At 45.9% G+C, this 22,578-nt stretch overlaps 1 protein-coding gene across 1 annotated transcript in view; it reads left to right on the top strand.

Moving 5' to 3' along the window:
- Positions 1-22,578, top strand: part of LOC126419423 (probable G-protein coupled receptor Mth-like 3) — a 274,477-nt gene that overhangs the window by 64,505 nt on the left and 187,394 nt on the right. The window contains exon 2 of the mRNA XM_050086611.1: positions 19,083-19,292. Coding sequence (XP_049942568.1) covers positions 19,094-19,292 — 199 coding nt within the window. The 5' untranslated portion in view covers positions 19,083-19,093. The remainder of the gene's footprint in view (positions 1-19,082; positions 19,293-22,578) is intronic.

Here is a 22,578-nt window from a genome sequence, read left to right as displayed (position 1 = left end):
TACATACAGTAAACAGGAAGTAAGCAAACGTGAATGTTGACGAGTTGCACAGAACCCGATTTTCAACGGTTTTTCCAATATATTTCTCGACGTAACAAAGCAATCGAATTATAAAAGGGCAATCGATAGCTCTTTTCAAACCCTACAACTTTTTCTTCGAGACTTTTTGATTGGATCTACAGGTTTTTATCTATTCAAGAAAAACCGTTTTTTGCAACTTTCCTAATATTTTTGGCCACGTTCGCAATTTAGATCGAGTTTCATGAAGAAGAAACTCTATTTAAAATTTAATTTCCTATCCGCTCATATTTTCTGTTTCAGGTAGTAATTTTTACAATGCTTGGGCCCACGTGAAAGTGTGCGAACTATTTTTAAATGTTTGCGAATCATGTGACTGAGACAGGATGTGGGTACCGGCGTAGTTTTCACCTAGTGAAATGCGGGAAACCAACTGAAAAGCACATCCAGTCCCGCCAGTTCACCGGCGCTCGCCGTTAATCCGGTGGAAGGACTCGATCCCGGAAGCAGCGAGCTTGCGGGGTCAGGTATCCGGGCGGGTGCGATAGTTAACTCTCGCACGGTACTTCATGTTATATCCTAGCCAGTAATGCCACCCGAGCCCGCTGCCAAAAGGTTGGCAGCGTCAAAGTCCGGACGCCGTCCGCATAAGCAGCGCCAGCGAGACAGGAAATCGCCGCAAGTCTGCGCGCGCCACCGCTGGCTTCTGGTTTCTTAAGCGCTGGAGTCGCGAGCGCTAGGACAGTTCTGTATTCGCCGCTCAGTTGTATACTCGCCACCGAATTGTGTACTTGCTAGTCAGTTGTGTGTTCATCGCAGCAGAGTTGTTGTTTGTCGTCAGCCGACGCTGACCTAGCCGCTCCGATTCGAACTAGACAGATTTCTGTAGACACTGAGTTCAATACTGTGTTTCTGTATCTTCGTTAATAAAGATAAGTACCGACTTTTATTTAATCAGAGTGTTTGGGTTTTCATCTTTCTGTTCACTGTTCCAGCGGACCGGTCGGCCCGCTATTAAAAGTGTGGCGGTGACTTCGTAAGCCGTTTCTACAGCGAATTGCTTGTCGCTACGAACGCCGCCACAAAACTTCACATATTTCATTACATCACAACCCGTCGATGTGCAGCCCAAAGTTCTCGTCCCTACGTTATTCAAATCGTTCCACATGTGAAACAATTGAGAAATTAGTGATCGCCGTAACTGGACTCGAAGCCAGAACCGTGCCTTCCATGGGGAATGCTGTTGCCGAGTGAGGTACGGCTGGCATAACAGAAGCTGTGAAGAGAGGTCGTCAATCGCTCCAGTCGTCCTATATACTCAGCCACAACATACAAGGGGCATTCATTAAGTAATTCATCAAATTCTTTGTTCTGAAAGCAGGTTGGTTTTACTCATGTTTCCGCTACACGATATTATTCCTCACTCTTTTGGCTACGAAACCCTGTTATTCAAAATAATCTCCGTTCAGAGCAACGGTCTCACGACATCTGACTGGGAGGGTTTGTATGCCCGCATGGTACTACTCTACTGGTCTACGTCAGAGCCAACGTCTTGCTGCATGAATAACCTCCCCTTCGTCCACGTGCGCATCTTTCATTGAGCCAATCAGTTGGAAATCGGAAGGTGCGAGACACCGGCTGTAGGGTGGATGAGGGAGAACAATCCAATGAAGTTTTTGAGCTTCTCTCTGGTGTGCAGACTTATGTGTTGCCTGGCGTTGTCATGGACAACGAGAAGTTCCTTTACAAATTGTGCCGACGTCCACACTGAAGTTGTTTATTCAAGTTCAGAGTGTTTCAGAGTTGGTCGTTGCGCCAAGAGGGAGGACATCAAACAGAATGACCCCAAGAGTCCCGGAAGAGCGTTGCCATGACTTTACTCGCTGAGGGTGCAGCTTTCAGCTTTTTCTTTGGGGGACAGATGGTACGGTAGCACTCCGTGGATTGCCTCTGAGACGACGTCCAGTACAAAACTGGCCGTCCCCTCGCGCTCGAGAAATTACGCCCTGATTATCTTCCGTTAGGCGGCGAGGAGACCAGTAGGCTCACACCGTTGAGTACCCCAACTGGCGGAAGAGTGTCTCAACACCACCACAGGAGACGTCCAGTTGTGATCCGTCGATCACCTTCAATGAGAGTGTCTGCACGTTCCAGGTATCACTGCTGTGTGCGGCAGGTCGACACGTGGGGGATCGGACAGGTTTGCGCGACCTTGTTGATGATGACAGACGCTTCGCCCAACGATTCGCCGGGCTTTTGTTCACTTCCAGGTCTCCGTAGACATTCTGCAAGCGCCTATATATACCTGCGATGCTCTGTTTGTCCGCCTAGGGAATCTCAGTGACAGCTCTCTACTTGAGCACAATTTAAACATAATTTAAGAGAATTTTTGGTGGCCAACTCCTTCTATTCCATCCATGAGTTTCTCAACAAGTGCAGTAGACCATTTTAATGAAACTTTATTATACTTTAATTTTTGACAATACTTGGTTGCAACAGCCAAGTAATTACCTAATGTGTGAATGATGGAGGTATGGAAAGCAGATGTAAGTCTTACGTCTGTAAATAGTGGAAGTTTAATTTTAAATCTTGTACATAATCTGACTGTTCTCAACTGAGGATCACTGAAATGAATAATTTACTTTAACTTTTGACAATACTAGGTTGTAATAGCCAAGAAACTAGCAAATATCTGAATGATGGATTTCATGAAAGCAGATGTAAGTATTAAACATGTAAATATTAGAAGTCTAAATTTAATTCATGTACATAATTTTACTGTTTATTGACTATCATTAAAATTAATGAAACTCAAGTTTCTAATTACATTTTTGTAATGTGTTTATGTGACATGTTCCACACCCAGGAGGATTCCCTCTTTTATGGGTCTGTGGAATGAATAATTAATCTAATCTCTAATCTAATCCACTGCAGACGCCATTTTGAAGGCTACAGATAGTGTCGCCATCTGTTGGAACTTCATGAATCTATAGTGGCTGAAGCGAGGATATTTCACGATGTCCGATAATAAATCCCACATTTTTTCAACTGAAAACAGTGATGCATTACTTACTGAACGCCCCTCGTGGATTGTGCAACCACAGATTGTTATTGAATTCCCGTCACATGCGCTGCAGTTACTCTTTACACAGAGTGTAACAGATGAGTTATTACCCGCGCCAGTTGGGTAGTGACGATCGCTCTTGCTATCGCCAATGCCAGCTTCCGTATTTCCAGAGGAAGCGAACTATTCTTCAGGTCTTCTTTTAATCCACCTTAATGGTGTTGATCCCCACCTTGCTGATTTCAAAGACGAGTGAATTCCACAGGATGCAAAGAAACTTCTCGGAGGGGTCGCGCGATTCAGAACCTTGCAGCAAGCACAAACTGGAAATGAGCAATTGGAGTGCCTACTCAGCTCTGAAGGCTGGTTGGACGAAAACTCTGCATGTTATAATAATTCTGTACAGCGATTTTGCACCTCCCAAAATGCAGTCAGCCGACAGCCCTCGCGAGGATAGGTAGGGAGTCATAGGCAGTACGGGACGGAGCCAACTTTCGAAAGCGTTGAGTGTATGAAGCCAGCAACAGGAGATCCTCACTGATGAATAAAGTTCCTTTCTGGTTATTGTGAGAAAGGGAGAGCTGGTCACAAGTCTCATATTACAACGCCGACACATCTGGTGGCTGGAAGCAGCGTTTAGCAACAACGAGGCAGACTTGCAGAAGTTTTTCGGAAAACAAATTCTATTTATCCCAGTGGAAATTTGCGCTGGTTTTGTGTGTCTATTTGAGTATCTTTTTAGACTGCTGTCTAGTTTTGTTTATGGAGGAAATAGACACTGGTGTGCAAAACGTAAATAGGAAAGTGACTTTCGAATGACTTGTCACTCCCAAGTAACACAGCTCGATGAGTCTTGGGCCACCCACAGAAGCAGCTGCTAATGTATACTACAGAAGGTAACAAAGAAATACGCGACGACACGAACAAAAATGACACTATGGAAAAAAGACGATAATTGCATTAAGGTCTTGAAGTCACCGTTATTTATGATGGTTCCCTGGACATTACGAAAGGCTGGGTGATCACTACCAATGTCAGTACATGGTCTGCAACGTGCTCTTCTGCTGATCACAAGTTCGATAAGGATTTTTTGTGTTAGGGTGACAACTATTGCATGGTCGTTGGAGCGTGTGGGGGTGCTGCAATATGTCTGCCCAGCGCATCCCACAAGTGCCCGGTGGGATTTAAGTCGGTGCAACAGTGTGGTCAATCCACTCAACAAATATTCTCTCGTTCCAAGGCCGCCTCCAGCCGGCAAGTTCGATGGGGTCGAACTTTGTGTAAGGTTTCTAGTTTATTTTTAGTATTCGATGAAAGTGATCTGAGCTCTACTTTCATTCGATGTGTCATTCTTCGTATATATACTATGGATGTTTTTGAAACAATAGTTTTCAACTGTCGATATGTTACGCTGCAGATGGTCTGAGTAGAAGCACTGTGATCTCTGTCTGCCAGGAACATTGTCTTTGCTGCTGCATTCTGCGAGAAGTGCGTGAGTAGGGTATTGGTCACACTACTGAACAGTCTGGAAATAGCTCGCGGAGCGGAGAGATAAAGATACACAGGATGCCGAATTTTGGAAACATGATTTGATAAAGATTAATTTGAAAAATGTGAAGAGTTACAGGTAATATTGTTGCTACTTTGCTTGCCTGTGCGCGATTTAGGTTGTATTTGGGAAACGGAAAGCTTTAGTGGGATTTTTCTTTATTCGTTCGGGTTAGTAGTTTCATTGTTCAGACGTGAGTAGGTTGTCTGTTCATATGAATTGCACCCAGAAGTTATAGATTTATCACTCCTTTACCATTCCAATAATTAATTTCATGTCAGAGTCATGTTTGTAATGGCCCGCCCGATTATCCCCGCGCGGTCTAACGCACGGCTTTCCAGAGAAGGAAGGAGCGCCTGGTCCCCGGCATGAATCCGCCCGGCGGATTTGTGTCGAGGTCCGGTGAGCCGGCCAGTCTGTGGATGGTTTTCAGGCGGGCTGGTTCCCTTTATTCAGCCTCAGCTACACCATGTCGACGATTTCTGTGCAAACAAATTCTCCACGTACGCGTACACCACCGTTACTCTACCACGCAAACACAGGGGTTACACTCGTCTGGTGTGAGACGTTCCCTGGGGGGATCCAGAGGAGGCCGAACCGCATAATAACCCTGAAAGAGTGGTTCGGTGTGGGGCGCCGGAGGGGTGAAGTGGACTGCGGTATTCGTCGTGGCGTTGTGGACCACTGCGGCTGCGGCGGGGACAGAGCCTCTCCGTCGTTTCTAGGCCCCTCCGTTAACATACAGTACAATGCAATACATATTTGTTACAAGAATCGGGATTTTTGAGGATGGTTGTAATTGTTAAGGACGGTATCAGAGTGTCAGTATAGTTTCTGAACGCTAGTCTCTACACATCGTTCAGTAAATGCAATACACTCCACTCTCTCCTCGAGAATTTTGTTTTCGGATTATGTGTGTTGCCACATTGCACTTTGCGGAGAACAATGGCTAAGACTGAACCACGATCTGCTTACAACAGTTGCACTTCGCTGCACTGCACTGCGCAAGGTTTTCTTTACTTTTTAACTGGCTTTCCGCTGCGCTGTACCTTTAATGTTCAGCACTTTCGACCAGTTCCGAGTTTCCGTAGCCGCAGGTAAGCCATGAAAATTTCCCAGATTCCGTTTTTCATCACAGTCAGGACAATAAGATCATTCACAGTCAAGTGTTGTAATTCAAAATTACTATTAGGTTTAGTCTAGATAAAGTTAGTCCAGATCTCATTGCTTACGCAGAAAAACTTATGTTTACAGTGCAGTGTTACTTTCTCGTGTGCAATATTTAATGTCTGGAATTGTATTTAGTCAATTTCCTTACGCAAAATCTCAGGGTATTTTTAAAGGCAAACTTAAGTTATTTATCCTTTGAAAATTCTTTTTCAATTTGATGAAGATTTTTTATTCTGTTACTTTTGTGTGTTGAAACTGCAAGTCACGCACTGTGACACGACGCATTAAAGCAAACTTCACTGCACTGCACAACACTCAGTTTCCCAGGACAGTTTTAAGTTTTCCGATTATTTCGGTAAAGGTATAATCAAATACAGTTACACGGATTCAAGTAGTTTTGGCGACTCATTTAATCAGATATCGTTTCCATAATCAGTCCACCTGCGTTATCCAGAGTTCCAACACAAACACGCACGAAGCTAAAGTTAGGAAACCAGTTAAGTACACTACATCTACATCTACATTTATACTTCGCAAGCCACCCAACGGTGTGTGGCGGCGGGCACTTTACGTGCCACTGTCATTACCTCCCTTTCCTGTTCCAGTCGCGTATGGTTCGCGGGAAGAACGACTGCCGAAAGTCTCCGTGTGCGCTCGAATCTCTCTAATTGTACATTCGTGATCTCCTCGCGAGGTAGAAGTAAGGGGGCACAATATATTCGATACCTCATCCAGAAACGCACCTTCTCGAAATCTGGACAGCAAGCTACACCGCGATGCAGAGCGCCTTTCTTGCAGATTCTGCCATTTGAGTTTGCTAAACATCTCTGTAACGCTATCACGCTTACCAAATACCCTGTGACGAAACGCGCCGCTCTTCTTTGGATCTTCTCTATCTCCTGTGTCAACCCAACCTGGTACGGAGCCCACACTGATGAGCAATACTCAAGTATAGGTCGAACGAGTGTTTTGTAAGCCACTCCCTTTGTTGATGGACTACATTTTCTAAGGACTCTCCCAATGAATCTCAACCTGGCACCCGCATTACCAACAATTAATTTTATATGATCATTCCACTTCAAATCGTTCCGCATGCATACTCCCAAATATTTTACAGAAGTAACTGCTACCAGTGTTTGTTCCGCTATCATATAACCATACTATAAAGGATCCTATTCACCATTGCTATTCAATTGTGCTCTTGAATATGTAATGAGAGAATGGTACAAGGAAAATCCTCTGAATATTAAAATTGGAACTAAGAAAGATAAAATAAACCTAAATTGCTTGGGATTTGCTGATGACCTAGCATTACTAGCTAATAATATTCAGGAAGCCACGAAACAAATAACAAGCTTACAAAATATAGCACAAAAATTAGGACTCCAGATATCATTTGAAAAGACTGAAATAATGGTAACGGATCCACTTGTAATAGATCACATCACAGTGAACAATAGGGAAATTAAAATAGTGAAACAATTTAAATACCTGGGTGAAATTATAACACATAAATTGGACGAGAAACCTGCATGGCGAGCAAAAACTAATAAAATGATAAAAGCTCAAAAACTAACATGGTCTACGTACAATAAAAAATGTCTATCAATTAAAGCAAAATTAAAACATTACAAGACGGTGGTTCAACCAGAGGTTACATACGGAAGTGAAACTCTTTTTAAAGTCACCCAGAAAAACAGAATTGACAAAATTTTAAAAGTAGAGAGAAGAATTGCTAGAACATGCATAAATAAGAAATATCAAAAATCTGGGCAATGGCGGATAGTTCCAAATGAAGTGGTATACAGAGAACTGGAGCCCATCACTGATGCTATACGAAAGAAAAGGATCTCTTTTTGTGGTCACATTCTGAGGACACCAGAAACCAGATTATCAAGGAAAATTATTGAGAAACTCTGGAATTTGAAACAACAAGGAGGATGGCTTAAGGAAATAAGAGAGGATATGGAAGAACTGGAAATAACTCTGGATGATTTGCAGAACAAAACGCCAAATTTAAAGAAGTTGAGGGACACAGAAATAAGATTTAAACCAAAAATTGACAAACGACATACAATGAAAAGGGTATTTACAGATAAGGAACGACGAAAAGCATCGGAACGAATGAAGAGATACTGGGCCACTCGGAAGGGGAAAATACCAAAGAAGAGGACCAGAAATGATTGACTGAAGTGGTCCAATGAGGCCGTAAAAGCAGAAGAAGAAGAAGAAAGAGGATCTCTTTTTGTGGTCACATTCTGAGGACACCGGAAACCAGATTATCAAGGAAAATTATTGAGAAACTCTGGAATTTGAAACAACAAGGAGGATGGCTTAAGGAAATAAGAGAGGATATGGAAGAACTGGAAATAACTCTGGATGATTTGCAGAACAAAACGCCAAATTTAAAGAAGTTGAGGGACACAGAAATAAGATTTAAACCAAAAATTGACAAACGACATACAATGAAAAGGGTATTTACAGATAAGGAACGACGAAAAGCATCGGAACGAATGAAGAGATACTGGGCCACTCGGAAGGGGAAAATACCAAAGAAGAGGACCAGAAATGATTCACTGAAGTGGTCCAATGAGGCCGTAAAAGCAGAAGAAGAAGAAGAAAAAGGATCCTTCTTTCTATGTATTCGCAATACATTACATTTGTCTATGTTAAGGGTCAGTTGCCACTCCCTGCACCAAGTGCCTATCCGCTTCAAATCTTCCTGCATTTCGCTGCCATTTTCCAATGCTGCAATTTCTCTGCATACTACAGCATCATCCGCGAAAAGCCGCATGGAACTTCCGACACTATCTACTAGGTCATTTACATATATTGTGAAAAGCAATGGTCCCATAACACTCCCCTGTGGCACGCCAGAGGTTACTTTAACGTCTGTAGACGTCTCTCCATTGAGAGCAACATGCTGGGGCCTGTTTTCTAAAAAGTCTTCAATCCAGCCACACAGCTGGTCTGATATTCCGTAGGCTCTTACTTTGTTGATCAGGCGACAGTGCGGAACTGTATCGAACGCCTTCCGGAAGTCAATGAAAATGGCATCTACCTGGGAGCCTGCATCTAATATTTTCTGGGTCTCATGAACAAATAAAGCGAGTTGGGTCTCACACGATCGCTGTTTCCGGAATCGATGTTGATTCCTACAGAGTAGATTCTGGGTTTCCAGAAATGACATGATACGTGATCAAAAAATATGTTCTAAAATTCTACAACAGATCGATGTCAGAGATATAGGCCTATAGTTTTGCGCATCTGCTCGACGACCCATCTTGAAGACTGGGACTACCTGTGCTCTTTTCCAATCATCTGAAACCTTCCGTTCCTCTAGAGGCTTGCGGTACACGGCTGTTAGAAGGGGGGCAAGTTCTTTCGCGTACTCTGTGTAGAATCGAACTGGTATCCCGTCAGGTCCAGTGGACTTTCCTCCGCTGAGTGATTTCAGTTGCTTTTCTATTCCTTCGACACTAATTTCGATGTCAGCCATTTTTTCGTTCGTGCGAGGATTTAGAGAAAGAACTGCAGTGCGGTCTTCCTCTGTGAAACAGCTTTGGAAAAAGGTGTTTGGTATTTCAGCTTTACGCGTGTCATCCTCTGTTTCAATTCCATCATCATCCCAGAGTGTTTGGATATGCTGTTTCGAGCCTCTTACTGATTTAACGTAAGACTAGAACTTGTACAGTTACAATTTATAAAATTCTACTTATTATTTATTTTTATTTCGAAAAGTTACAATTGCCATCCATAAAAATGAAGCCAGGACCGAATACACCCCTGAAAATACGGACATTGTTCCGGTGTAAAATCGAGCGTCGGCAAGACGGGCAAGAACGTTAGAGTATAGAGGGCTGTGAGACGGCGTCAGCCAATAGTACGCTGACCGACTCCTCTCTGGGACGACAACGAGACAGTAGCGCTGTCTACACGAAGAGGACATAAGCGCCGTGCCGCGTGGCAGCGGCCCAGTTGGAGTCTAGGTGACTTACGAACTCTGCAGCTGCTACTTAGGAACTGCATTGTTTGGCTTGTATTACGAAATGTATATACTGAAGAGATTGCTTATGTTTGTCTGTCGCGCATTGCTCGCTAAACTTGTGTATTTCACAAAAGTTGAGTACTGTGATCATTTTCTTTTGTAATAAACTTTATTAATACGATCTGCTTGAATTGTTATCTAGCGAACCAAGAAGCAGGTTTCCTAGGCATCCACATATCTCATGAGTGGGCGGACACAACAGACGTGGGGAGGGAGAACACTGCCACAGAAACGTTAACTGGTGAATGTTCTGTGTTCAAAGCTTTGGAGGTCAGTGCACTTATTATACCTTGCCCCCCCCCCCCCCCAATAAAATCTGGACAACAAAAACCATCATGTTCGACTATGTTCCTGGGTGCATTAAGTGTTTCCACTTATCGCCATACTGCGCGTTGCTGGTTGAAATGTCCCTGCTGGATGTGTTACTCAGATAACATCCAATGACTAGTACACATTCGCAGTCACTGAGCTCTTCTGATATCCTGCTGTTTCTGCTACTCTTTTGACATCACAAAACTTCCCGCCTGCTTTTATACCGGCAGGTCCGCCTCTCATGAGACGTAGTGGTCACAACCACCTTACATAATATATGAAGATAGTAACTGTTCCCGAAAGAACAGATACCATTGATGACCGTGCAGCTTCTCTAGAGTAAAAGGTAATTAATTCAAACTCTCAGCTACCGACAGGTGTTGTTGATATACCTCGATTGGGACACCTGAAAATGTGTGCCCCGATCGGGACTCCAACCCGGGATCGCCTGCTTACGTGGCAGACACTCTATCCATCTGAGCCACCGAGGACACAAATAAATTGCGCGACTGGAGGGACTTATCCGTTGCACATTTCCTGTGAGACGCACATTCCCAACTGTCCCCAAGACAAGGCAATGCAGATTGCTGTATACAGCTCCCTGCCGCCGTTGGATAAGAAGCTGCAGCAGCAAGTCGTATACCTCTAGCTTACTTATTTGTTACATAGTTTAATTCTTAATTTCTTTGCGTGTTTTTGGGTACTTGCATTGTTTAATTCATAAATTTTGGGCGTATTATAGTATTTGAGAGTTGTAGCACCGCGCTTAGTGTTTACTTAGTAGATTCTTACTTAAATTGCGTGTGAGTTTCGTATAGGAGGTGTAATTTCGAGTTTTAGTTACTGTAATCGTAAATTCAGGCAGATTGTAGCGCAGTCGTTAGGCATTTGTACAGGTTATCTAGGCACGGACTCGTGTTTCAGTAACTGTTGTTCAACATCGATTAGAATGGACAGGGACTGTGATTGCTGTGTTCGGATGATGGCTGAGTTGGCATCCCTTCGCTCACAGCTGCAAGCGGCGCTGACTCCGGTCGCGCAGCTTGAGGCTGTTGCCAATGGGCACCACTGTGGGGAGCCAGACTTGGGTATCACGGGGATGTCAACCTCGTCCCGTCTGTCCCCAGATCGGTCTGCCGCTGTGGTTGCCCCGGTTACTGCCCGCAGTGGGGCTGAGCCCTCGCCTGTGGTTGATTGGGAGGTCGTTCCAAGGCGTGGCAGGCAGCGAAGGACGTCCCCGGAGGCTGATCAGAAAGCCTCCCCGGTGCGTCTGACAAACAGGTTTCTGGCACTGTCTCTGGCTGAGCCAGATGCAGCTGCCTGCCCTGTTTCAGAGGATGATTCTCAGCCTTCAAGGTCCGGGCAATCACAGAGGGTGGGCTTATTGGTAGTTGGGAGTTCCAATGTTAGGCGCGTAATGGGGCCCCTTAGGGATATGGCGGCTAAGGAGGGGAAGAAATCCAGTGTGCACTCCGTGTGAATTCCAGGTGGAGTCATTCCTGATGTGGAAAGGGTCCTTCCGGATGCCATGAAGAGCACAGGGTGCAGCCAGCTGCAGGTGGTGGCACATGTCGGCACTAATGACGTGTGTCGCTTTGGAGCTGAGGAAATTCTCTCTGGATTCCAGCGGCTATCTGATTTGGTGAAGGCTGCAGGTCTTGCTTACGAGATGAAGACAGAGCTCACCATCTGCAGCGTCGTTGACAGAACCGACTGCGGACCTTTGGTGCAGAGCTGGGTGGAGGGTCTGAATCAGAGGCTCAGACGGTTTTGCGACCGTGTTGGCTGCCGATTCCTTGACTTGCGCCATAGGGTGGTGGGGTTTCGGGTTCCGCTGAATAGGTCAGGTTCCGCTGAATAGGGCAGCGGAGGCTGTGTGGCGTGGACTGGGCGGTTTTTTAGGTTAGAAGGCCTCGGGGAAGTACGGGGTGAGCTGCAATCTCAAAGGGTGCATGGCAAATACGGGACGTGCTTGGATCAAGGAACAGTCGGAATTGTAGTTGTAAACTGTTGTAGTTGTGCTGGGAAAGTCCCTGAGCTTCAAGTGCTAATAGAAATGACAGAAGCTGAAACCGTTATAGGTACAGAAAGGTGGCTAAAGCCTGAAATCAGTTATGCAGAAATTTTTACGAAGTCTCAGACGGTGTTCAGGAAAGATAGATTAGGCAGAATTGGTGGTGGAGTGTTTGTGTCTGTCAGTAGTGGTTTATCTTGTTGTGGAGTCGAAGTAGATACTCCGTGCGAATTGGTATGGGTGGAGGTTATACTTAACAGCCGAACTAAGTTAATAATTGGCTCCTTCTACCGACCCCCAGACTCCGATGGTATAGTTGCTGAACAGTTCAGAGAAAATTTGAGTCTCGTAACAAATAAATACCCCACTCATACGGTTATAGTTGGTGGGGACTTCAACCTTCCCTCGATATGTTGGCAAAAATACTTGTTCAAAACCGGTGGTAGGCAGAAAACATCTTCCGAAATTGTCCTAAATGCTTTCTCCGAAAATTTTTTCTAGCAGTTAGTCCACGAACTCAGGCGAATTGTAAATGGTTGCGAAAACACACTTGACCTCTTAGCCACAAACAATCCAGAGCTGATAGAGAGTATCATGACTCATACAGGGATTAGTGATCACAAGGTCGTTGTAGCTAGGCTCAATACCGTTTCTTCCAAATCCACCAGAAACAAACGCAAAATAATTTTATTTAAAAAAGCGGATAAAGTGTTACTAGAAGCCTTCCTAAGAGACAATCTCCATTCCTTCCGAACTGACTATGCAAATGTAGATGAGATGTGGCTCAAATTCAGAGATACAGCAGCAACAGCAATTGAGAGATTCATACCTCATAAATTGGAAAGAGATGGAACTGATCCCCCGTGGTACACAAAACAGGTCCGAGCGCTGTTGCAGAGGCAACGGAAAAAGCATACGAAGTTCAGAAGAACGAGAAATCCCGAAGATATGCTAAAATTTACAGACGCGCGAAATTTGCCACGGACTTCAATGCGAGATGCCTTTAATAGGTTCCACAACGAAACATTGTCTCGAAATTTGGTAGAAAATCCGATGAAATTCTGGTCGTATGTAAAGTACACAAGCGGCAAGACGCAGTCAATACCTTCGCTGCGTAGTGCCGATGGTACTGTTACCGACGACTGCGCCGCTAAAGCGGAGTTATTGAACGCAGTTTTCCGAAATTCCTTCACTAGGAAAGACGAATGGAATATTCCAGAATTTGAAACACGAACAGCTGCTAGCATGAGTTTCTTAGAGACGTAGTGGTCACAACCACCTTACATAATATATGAAGATAGTAACTGTTCCCGAAAGAACAGATACCATTGATGACCGTGCAGCTTCTCTAGAGTAAAAGGTAATTAATTCAAACTCTCAGCTACCGACAGGTGTTGTTGATATACCTCGATTGGGACACCTGAAAATGTGTGCCCCGATCGGGACTCCAACCCGGGATCGCCTGCTTACGTGGCAGACACTCTATCCATCTGAGCCACCGAGGACACAAATAAATTGCGCGACTGGAGGGACTTATCCGTTGCACATTTCCTGTGAGACGCACATTCCCAACTGTCCCCAAGACAAGGCAATGCAGATTGCTGTATACAGCTCCCTGCCGCCGTTGGATAAGAAGCTGCAGCAGCAAGTCGTATACCCCTAGCTTACTTATTTGTTACCTAGTTTAATTCTTAATTTCTTTGCGTGTTTTTGGGTACTTGCATTGTTTAATTCATAAACTTCGGGCGTAATATAGTATTTGAGAGTTGTAGCATCGCGCTTTAGTACCTGAATGGTCTAAATTCGCGTAGTCGTCTGTCTTCTGTTTTTGTTTTGAACGGTCAGTGTCGGTTGGTCACAGCCAGTGGGCTCCCTGCCGCCCGTGGATAAGCAGCTGCAGCAGCAAGTCGTATACCTCTAGCTTACTTATTTGTTACATAGTTTAATTCTTAATTTCTTTGCGTGTTTTTGGGTACTTGCATTGTTTAATTCATAAATTTTGGGCGTATTATAGTATTTGAGAGTTGTAGCACCGCGCTTAGTGTTTACTTAGTAGATTCTTACTTAAATTGCGTGTGAGTTTCGTATAGGAGGTGTAATTTCGAGTTTTAGTTACTGTAATCGTAAATTCAGGCAGATTGTAGCGCAGTCGTTAGGCATTTGTACAGGTTATCTAGGCACGGACTCGTGTTTCAGTAACTGTTGTTCAACATCGATTAGAATGGACAGGGACTGTGATTGCTGTGTTCGGATGATGGCTGAGTTGGCATCCCTTCGCTCACAGCTGCAAGCGGCGCTGACTCCGGTCGCGCAGCTTGAGGCTGTTGCCAATGGGCACCACTGTGGGGAGCCAGACTTGGGTATCACGGGGATGTCAACCTCGTCCCGTCTGTCCCCAGATCGGTCTGCCGCTGTGGTTGCCCCGGTTACTGCCCGCAGTGGGGCTGAGCCCTCGCCTGTGGTTGATTGGGAGGTCGTTCCAAGGCGTGGCAGGCAGCGAAGGACGTCCCCGGAGGCTGATCAGAAAGCCTCCCCGGTGCGTCTGACAAACAGGTTTCTGGCACTGTCTCTGGCTGAGCCAGATGCAGCTGCCTGCCCTGTTTCAGAGGATGATTCTCAGCCTTCAAGGTCCGGGCAATCACAGAGGGTGGGCTTATTGGTAGTTGGGAGTTCCAATGTTAGGCGCGTAATGGGGCCCCTTAGGGATATGGCGGCTAAGGAGGGGAAGAAATCCAGTGTGCACTCCGTGTGAATTCCAGGTGGAGTCATTCCTGATGTGGAAAGGGTCCTTCCGGATGCCATGAAGAGCACAGGGTGCAGCCAGCTGCAGGTGGTGGCACATGTCGGCACTAATGACGTGTGTCGCTTTGGAGCTGAGGAAATTCTCTCTGGATTCCAGCGGCTATCTGATTTGGTGAAGGCTGCAGGTCTTGCTTACGAGATGAAGACAGAGCTCACCATCTGCAGCGTCGTTGACAGAACCGACTGCGGACCTTTGGTGCAGAGCTGGGTGGAGGGTCTGAATCAGAGGCTCAGACGGTTTTGCGACCGTGTTGGCTGCCGATTCCTTGACTTGCGCCATAGGGTGGTGGGGTTTCGGGTTCCGCTGAATAGGTCAGGTTCCGCTGAATAGGGCAGCGGAGGCTGTGTGGCGTGGACTGGGCGGTTTTTTAGGTTAGAAGGCCTCGGGGAAGTACGGGGTGGGCTGCAATCTCAAAGGGTGCATGGCAAATACGGGACGTGCTTGGATCAAGGAACAGTCGGAATTGTAGTTGTAAACTGTTGTAGTTGTGCTGGGAAAGTCCCTGAGCTTCAAGTGCTAATAGAAATGACAGAAGCTGAAACCGTTATAGGTACAGAAAGGTGGCTAAAGCCTGAAATCAGTTATGCAGAAATTTTTACGAAGTCTCAGACGGTGTTCAGGAAAGATAGATTAGGCAGAATTGGTGGTGGAGTGTTTGTGTCTGTCAGTAGTGGTTTATCTTGTTGTGGAGTCGAAGTAGATACTCCGTGCGAATTGGTATGGGTGGAGGTTATACTTAACAGCCGAACTAAGTTAATAATTGGCTCCTTCTACCGACCCCCAGACTCCGATGGTATAGTTGCTGAACAGTTCAGAGAAAATTTGAGTCTCGTAACAAATAAATACCCCACTCATACGGTTATAGTTGGTGGGGACTTCAACCTTCCCTCGATATGTTGGCAAAAATACTTGTTCAAAACCGGTGGTAGGCAGAAAACATCTTCCGAAATTGTCCTAAATGCTTTCTCCGAAAATTTTTTCTAGCAGTTAGTCCACGAACTCAGGCGAATTGTAAATGGTTGTGAAAACACACTTGACCTCTTAGCCACAAACAATCCAGAGCTGATAGAGAGTATCATGACTCATACAGGGATTAGTGATCACAAGGTCGTTGTAGCTAGGCTCAATACCGTTTCTTCCAAATCCACCAGAAACAAACGCAAAATAATTTTATTTAAAAAAGCGGATAAAGTGTTACTAGAAGCCTTCCTAAGAGACAATCTCCATTCCTTCCGAACTGACTATGCAAATGTAGATGAGATGTGGCTCAAATTCAGAGATACAGTAGCAACAGCAATTGAGAGATTCATACCTCATAAATTGGAAAGAGATGGAACTGATCCCCCGTGGTACACAAAACAGGTCCGAACGCTGTTGCAGAGGCAACGGAAAAAGCATACGAAGTTCAGAAGAACGAGAAATCCCGAAGATATGCTAAAATTTACAGACGCGCGAAATTTGCCACGGACTTCAATGCGAGATGCCTTTAATAGGTTCCACAACGAAACATTGTCTCGAAATTTGGTAGAAAATCCGATGAAATTCTGGTCGTATGTAAAGTACACAAGCGGCAAGACGCAGTCAATACCTTCGCTGCGTAGTGCCGATGGTACTGTTACCGACGACTGCGCCGCTAAAGCGGAGTTATTGAACGCAGTTTTCCGAAATTCCTTCACTAGGAAAGACGAATGGAATATTCCAGAATTTGAAACACGAACAGCTGCTAGCATGAGTTTCTTAGAAGTAGATACCTTAGGGGTTGCGAAGCAACTCAAATCGCTTGATCTAGGCAAGTTTTCAGGTCCAGATTGTATGCCGATTAGGTTCCTTTCAGATTACGCTGATACAATAGCTCCCTACTTAGCAATCATATACAACCGCTCACTCGCCGATAGATCTGTACCTACAGATTGGAAAATTGCGCAGGTCGCACCAGTGTTTAAGAAGGGTAGTAGGAGTAATCCATCTAACTACAGATCTATATCATTGACGTCGGTTTTCAGTAGGGTTTTGGAGCATATACTGTATTCAAACATTATGAATCACCTCGAAGGGAACGATCTATTGATACGTGATCAGCATGGTTAAACATCGTTCTTGTGGAACGCAGCTAGCTCTTTATTCGCACGAAGTAATGGCCCCTATCGACAGGGGATCTCAAGTTGATTCCGTATTTCTAGATTTCCGGAAAGCTTTTGACACCGTTCCTCACAAGCGACTTCTAATCAAGCTGCGGGCCTATGGGGTATCGTCTCAGTTGTGCGACTGGATTCGTTATTTCCTGTCAGGAAGGTCGCAGTTCGTAGTAATAGATGGCAAATCATAAACTGAAGTGATATCAGGTGTTCCCCAGGGAAGCGTCCTGGGACCTCTGCTGTTCCTGATCATTATAAATGACCTGGGTGACAATCTGAGCAGTTCTCTTAGGTTGTTCGCAGATGATGCTGTAATTTACCGTCTAGTAAGGTCATCCGAAGACCAGTATCAGTTGCAAAGCGATTTAGAAAAGATTGCTGTATGGTGTGGCAGGTGGCAGTTGACGCTAAATAAAGAAAAGTGTGAGGTGATCTACATGAGTTCCAAAAGAAATCCGTTGGAATTCGATTACTCGATAAATAGTACAATTCTCAAGGCTGTCAATTCAACTAAGTACCTGGGTGTTAAAATTACGAACAACTTTAGTTGGAAAGACCACATAGATAATATTGTGGGGAAGGCGAGCCAAAGGTTGCGTTTCATTGGCAGGACACTTAGAAGATGCAACAAGTCCACTAAAGGGACAGCTTACACTACACTCGTTCGTCCTCTGTTAGAATATTGCTGCGCGGTGTGGGATCCTTACCAGGTGGGATTGACGGAGGACATCGAAAGGGTGAAAAATAGGGCAGCTCGTCTTGTATTATCACGTAATAGGGGAGATAGTGTGGCAGATATGGTACGCGAACTGGGATGGAAGTCATTAAAGTAAAAACGTTTTTCGTCGCGGCGAGATCTATTTACGAAATTTCAGTCACCAACTTTCTCTTCCGAATGCGAAAATATTTTTTTGAGCCCAACCTACATAGGTAGGAATGGTCATCAAAATAAAATAAGAGAAATCAGAGCTCGAACAGAAAGGTTTAGGTGTTCGTTTTTCCCACTTGCAGTTCGGGAGTGGAATGGTAGAGAGATAGTACGATTGTGGTTCGATCAACCCTCTGTCACGCTCTTAAATGTGAATTGCAGAGAAGTCATGTAGATGTAGATGTAGATACATAAGCAATGTTCCTAACAGATATTTGCCCATCCACTCATTCCTCGCGCCCACTAAGGTGACGATTCCCGTAAGAGTTTGGGCAACCTGTGCACATTCACACAGATTAAGGTCAATGGCCAGGTAGCCTTTCAACTATATATCAAGACAGTAACTGTTCCCGAAAGAACAGATACCATTGATGACCGTGCAGCTTCTCTAGAATAAAAGATAATCAATTCAGACCCTCAACTGCCGACAGGTGTTGTTGATATACCTCGTCGGGTCAGCTGAATGCTATTAGGAACATTACGTATATACATTGTGGACAGTTGGGAATGTGGGTCTCACGAGAAGCGTGCAAGGGATGAGTTCCTGCAGTTGCGCTATTCATCTGTCTCCTCGGTGGCTCAGTGGATGCCGGCACGGTAGCTCAGCGTGTTCGGTCAGAGGGTTAGCTACCCTCTGTAATAAAAAAATGAGTGAACGGATCAACCAACAACCTGAACGGGTGTCTTGAGACGTCCGGCCCGAACATATACAACGAAGAAATTAGAACAAAATGAGATCAACAACAAAAAAAAAAAAAAGAAAAAAAATAAAAAAAAAGAAAAAAAAATGGATAGAGCGTCAGCCATGTAAGCAGGTGATCCCGGATTCGAGTCCCGGTCGGGGCACACATTTTCAGCTGTCCCCATCGAGGTATATCAACAACACCTGTCGGCAGCTGGGGGTTTCAATTAATTATCATTTACATTGCATAATGGTTGTCCTACTACTTTTGGTCAGAGATTGTATGAGACGGTAGTTGGCTCGATTCGATACCTCAAAATTCCTAATGAGAATATGTCGGCTTGTTGTTGCTGTTGCAGGTTGCGAGGCGATGCTGTGTCCGTGGCAACCTCTGCTGCCACTGGTGCTGGCTGTCTGGGCCTCAGTGTCGAGCGGAGAGCTGTTGGTGCGCAAGTGCTGCGGCCAGCATCAGTTCATGGACGACAAATACGCGTGTCGCGACGCAAACGCCAGCCAGGATAACAGCGACGACCCCTGGTGGTGGCTGCCCAAGAGCTCCGTCAGTCTCAGTGAGTGCCGCTGCTGAACGCCGTCACATCTCGGCTGGCTCTTGACTTGAAAAAAAAAAAAAAGAAAGGAAGGAAGATCAAGATTTAACGTCCCGTCGACGACGAAGTCATTAGAGGCGGAGCACAAGCTCAAGTTGGGGAAGGACAAGGAAGGAATAGTCGTGCCCTCATCAAAGAAACTATTTCGTCATTTACCATAGTACACTCCTGGAAATTGAAATAAGAACACCGTGAATGCATTGTCCCAGGAAGGGGAAACTTTATTGACACATTCCTGGGGTCCGATACGTCACATGATCACACTGACAGAACCACAGGCACATAGACACAGGCAACAGAGCATGCACAATGTCGGCACTAGTACAGTGTATATCCACCTTTCGCAGCAATGCAGGCTGCTATTCTCCCATGGAGACGATCGTAGAGATGCTGGATGTAGTCCTGTGCAACGGCTTGCCATGCCATTTCCACCTAGCGCCTCAGTTGGACCAGCGTTCGTGCTGGACGTGCAGACCGCGTGAGACGACGCTTCATCCAGTCCTAAACATGCTCAATGGGGGACAGATCCGGAGATCTTGCTGGCCAGGGTAGTTAACTTACACCTTCTAGAGCACGTTGGGTGGCACGGGATACATGCGGGCGTGCATTGTCCTGTTGGAACAGCAAGTTCCCTTGCCGGTCTAGGAATGGTAGAACGATGGGTTCGATGACGTTTTGGATGTACCGTGCACTATCCAGTGTCCCCTCGACGATCACCAGTGGTGTACGGCCAGTGTAGGAGATCGCTCCCCACACCATGATGCCGGGTGTTGGCCCTGTGTGCCTCGGTCGTATGCAGTCCTGATTGTGGCGCTCACCTGCACGGCGCCAAACACGCATACGACCATCATTGGCACCAAGGCAGAAGCGACTCTCATCGCTGAAGACGACACGTCTCCATTCGTCCCTCCATTCACGCCTGTCGCGACACCACTGGAGGCGGGCTGCACGATGTTGGGGCGGGAGCGGAAGACGGCCTAACGGTGTGCGGGACCGTAGCCCAGCTTCATGGAGACGGTTGCGAATGGTCCTCGCCGATACCCCAGGAGCAACAGTGTCCCTAATTTGCTGGGAAGTGGCGGTGCGGTCCCCTACGGCACTGCGTAGGATCCTACGGTCTTGGCGTGCATCCGTGCGTCGCTCCGGTCCGGTCCCAGGTCGACGGGCACGTGCACCTTCCGCCGACCACTGGCGACAACATCGATGTACTGTGAAGACCTCACGCCCCACGTGTTGAGAAATTCGGCGGTACGTCCACCCGGCCTCCCGCATGCCCACTATACGCCCTCGCTCAAAGTCCGTCAACTGCACATACGGTTCACGTCCACGCTGTCGCGGCATGCTACCAGTGTTAAAGACTGCGATGGAGCTCCGTATGCCACGGCAAACTGGCTGACACTGACGGCGGCGGTGCACAAATGCTGCGCAGCTAGCGCCATTCGACGGCCAACACCGCGGTTCCTGGTGTGTCCGCTGTGCCGTGCGTGTGATCATTGCTTGTACAGCCCTCTCGCAGTGTCCGGAGCAAGTATGGTGGATCTGACACACCGGTGTCAATGTGTTCTTTTTTCCATTTCCAGGAGTGTATATTTTAAGGACGCCACAAAGAACGTACATCTGCAAGACCACCGTGATCTCTGCTCCACGTGCTCCAGTTGACCCATATTCCGGAGTACAGCGTTTCAAATCTCCGTTTGTCCATCCAGACAAAGGTTTTCCGTGATTTCCCTACATCCCTTGAGGCTAATTCTAGAGTTGCTCCTTTGAAAGAATCACGGCTAATTTTCCTCCCCATCCTTACACACTTCGAGCTCGAGATCCGTCTCTGATGTCGATGGGACGTTAAGCTCTAACGGCTCTAAGCTCTGGCCTAAGACGGGCCATGCAACTTCCTCAGTGTAAGATCCGCGCCCCCTTCTCACTAAACCTCCAGAAGTTGCTCAGCGTGGTCAGGGAGTCCATAGAAGTCGGCATGAGAGGTACAGTGAGACTGACCATGCGTTCCCATCCGAGACTTACAAAGATTAAGGCAACCCGTCCTTGGATTATTGCAATGAGTCATTACATAAGATTTCATCCTACCTGTTTTGCCACAAAGCTCTCTTAGTTGATGTCCCTCGCAGAAACAGACTCAGCGTCATCGGATTATCTGGAAAATACATTTCTGTATCCTGTAATGTCTGTGTAATGAAAGCGGGGAGGTAATTACTTGAAATAATGTCCGGTGATGCTCTTAAGATGCGTTTACTAACGAAAACACCGTAATCTGATAATAAACGAAACAATATGTTACTTATTACCTCAAAAGTAACGATTTCTTGATAGCATGGTCCTACGACAGAACCAGACCGAAAGGCATCCCATCGGCGACTGGCGACTGGCGACTGTGGAACGCGGTCTTGATCTTGTACTTAGAATCAAGAAACATGGTAGCTCTCCGTATAACTTTGTTGTGTTAAACGTTATTCATCTGTTTATTGAAATGAATTCCTTCTTGCGTCGTAAGTGTTTAAGACCAGGAGGCTTCTTCTAACGTCTGCAGGGAAAAAACTGCGTTCGTTAGTAAATGTTTATTTAAAATAAATTCTCGCTTCGCGCCAGAATGGCTGTGGTTTCCCTAAGTAGCGTGCGCTGGCGTAACTGTCTGTCTCACAGCTAGTCGCAGCGCCTCACCCCGCCGTCTACCGGCAATGCCAAGGGGTGGAGTGGGTTCTTCAGCAAGTGCGGTAACTGAATTCTTACTCCCTGCTAGGCGTTCTTCAGTGGTGCCGGGGTGTATTGAATGCTATTGACATCTTCAGACGCGAGATAAAATGTAAATCTGGAAATTAAGGGAATAAAATGTAAATCTGGAACTCAAGGGATAGCTTACATCAGTCAGTGGCGATATTTGGACGTATGAGAGGGTGTGGGCTCAGTACATGGTTTTTCCGGCCGTTGTCGGCTTTGGAGGCCTAGGAGCCGCTACTTCACATTCAAGTAGCTCCTCAGTTGGCATCATGAAACAAACTTGGTCCAGTTCTCCCACAAAGAAAAAGTCCCCCGCAGAACCGGGAATGGAACTCAGGCGCTTTGCATGGCAGTCATACACGCTGACCTCTCAGCCGCGAAGGTGGACAGGTAACAGGAAGTTTAGGACATTACTTTGAAGACCAGTTGATGCATTTTTGGAAGCTCATTGTTCAGGAAGTGAAGATATGCACTGTCTCGGTGTAAGGGCTTTGTTTTGTGGGATGATCTACACACA

This window comes from Schistocerca serialis, chromosome 9 (genome assembly GCF_023864345.2).
Source record: "Schistocerca serialis cubense isolate TAMUIC-IGC-003099 chromosome 9, iqSchSeri2.2, whole genome shotgun sequence".
Taxonomy (NCBI): Eukaryota; Metazoa; Arthropoda; class Insecta; order Orthoptera; family Acrididae; genus Schistocerca; species Schistocerca serialis.
This window is presented reverse-complemented; position numbering and strand designations above follow the sequence as displayed.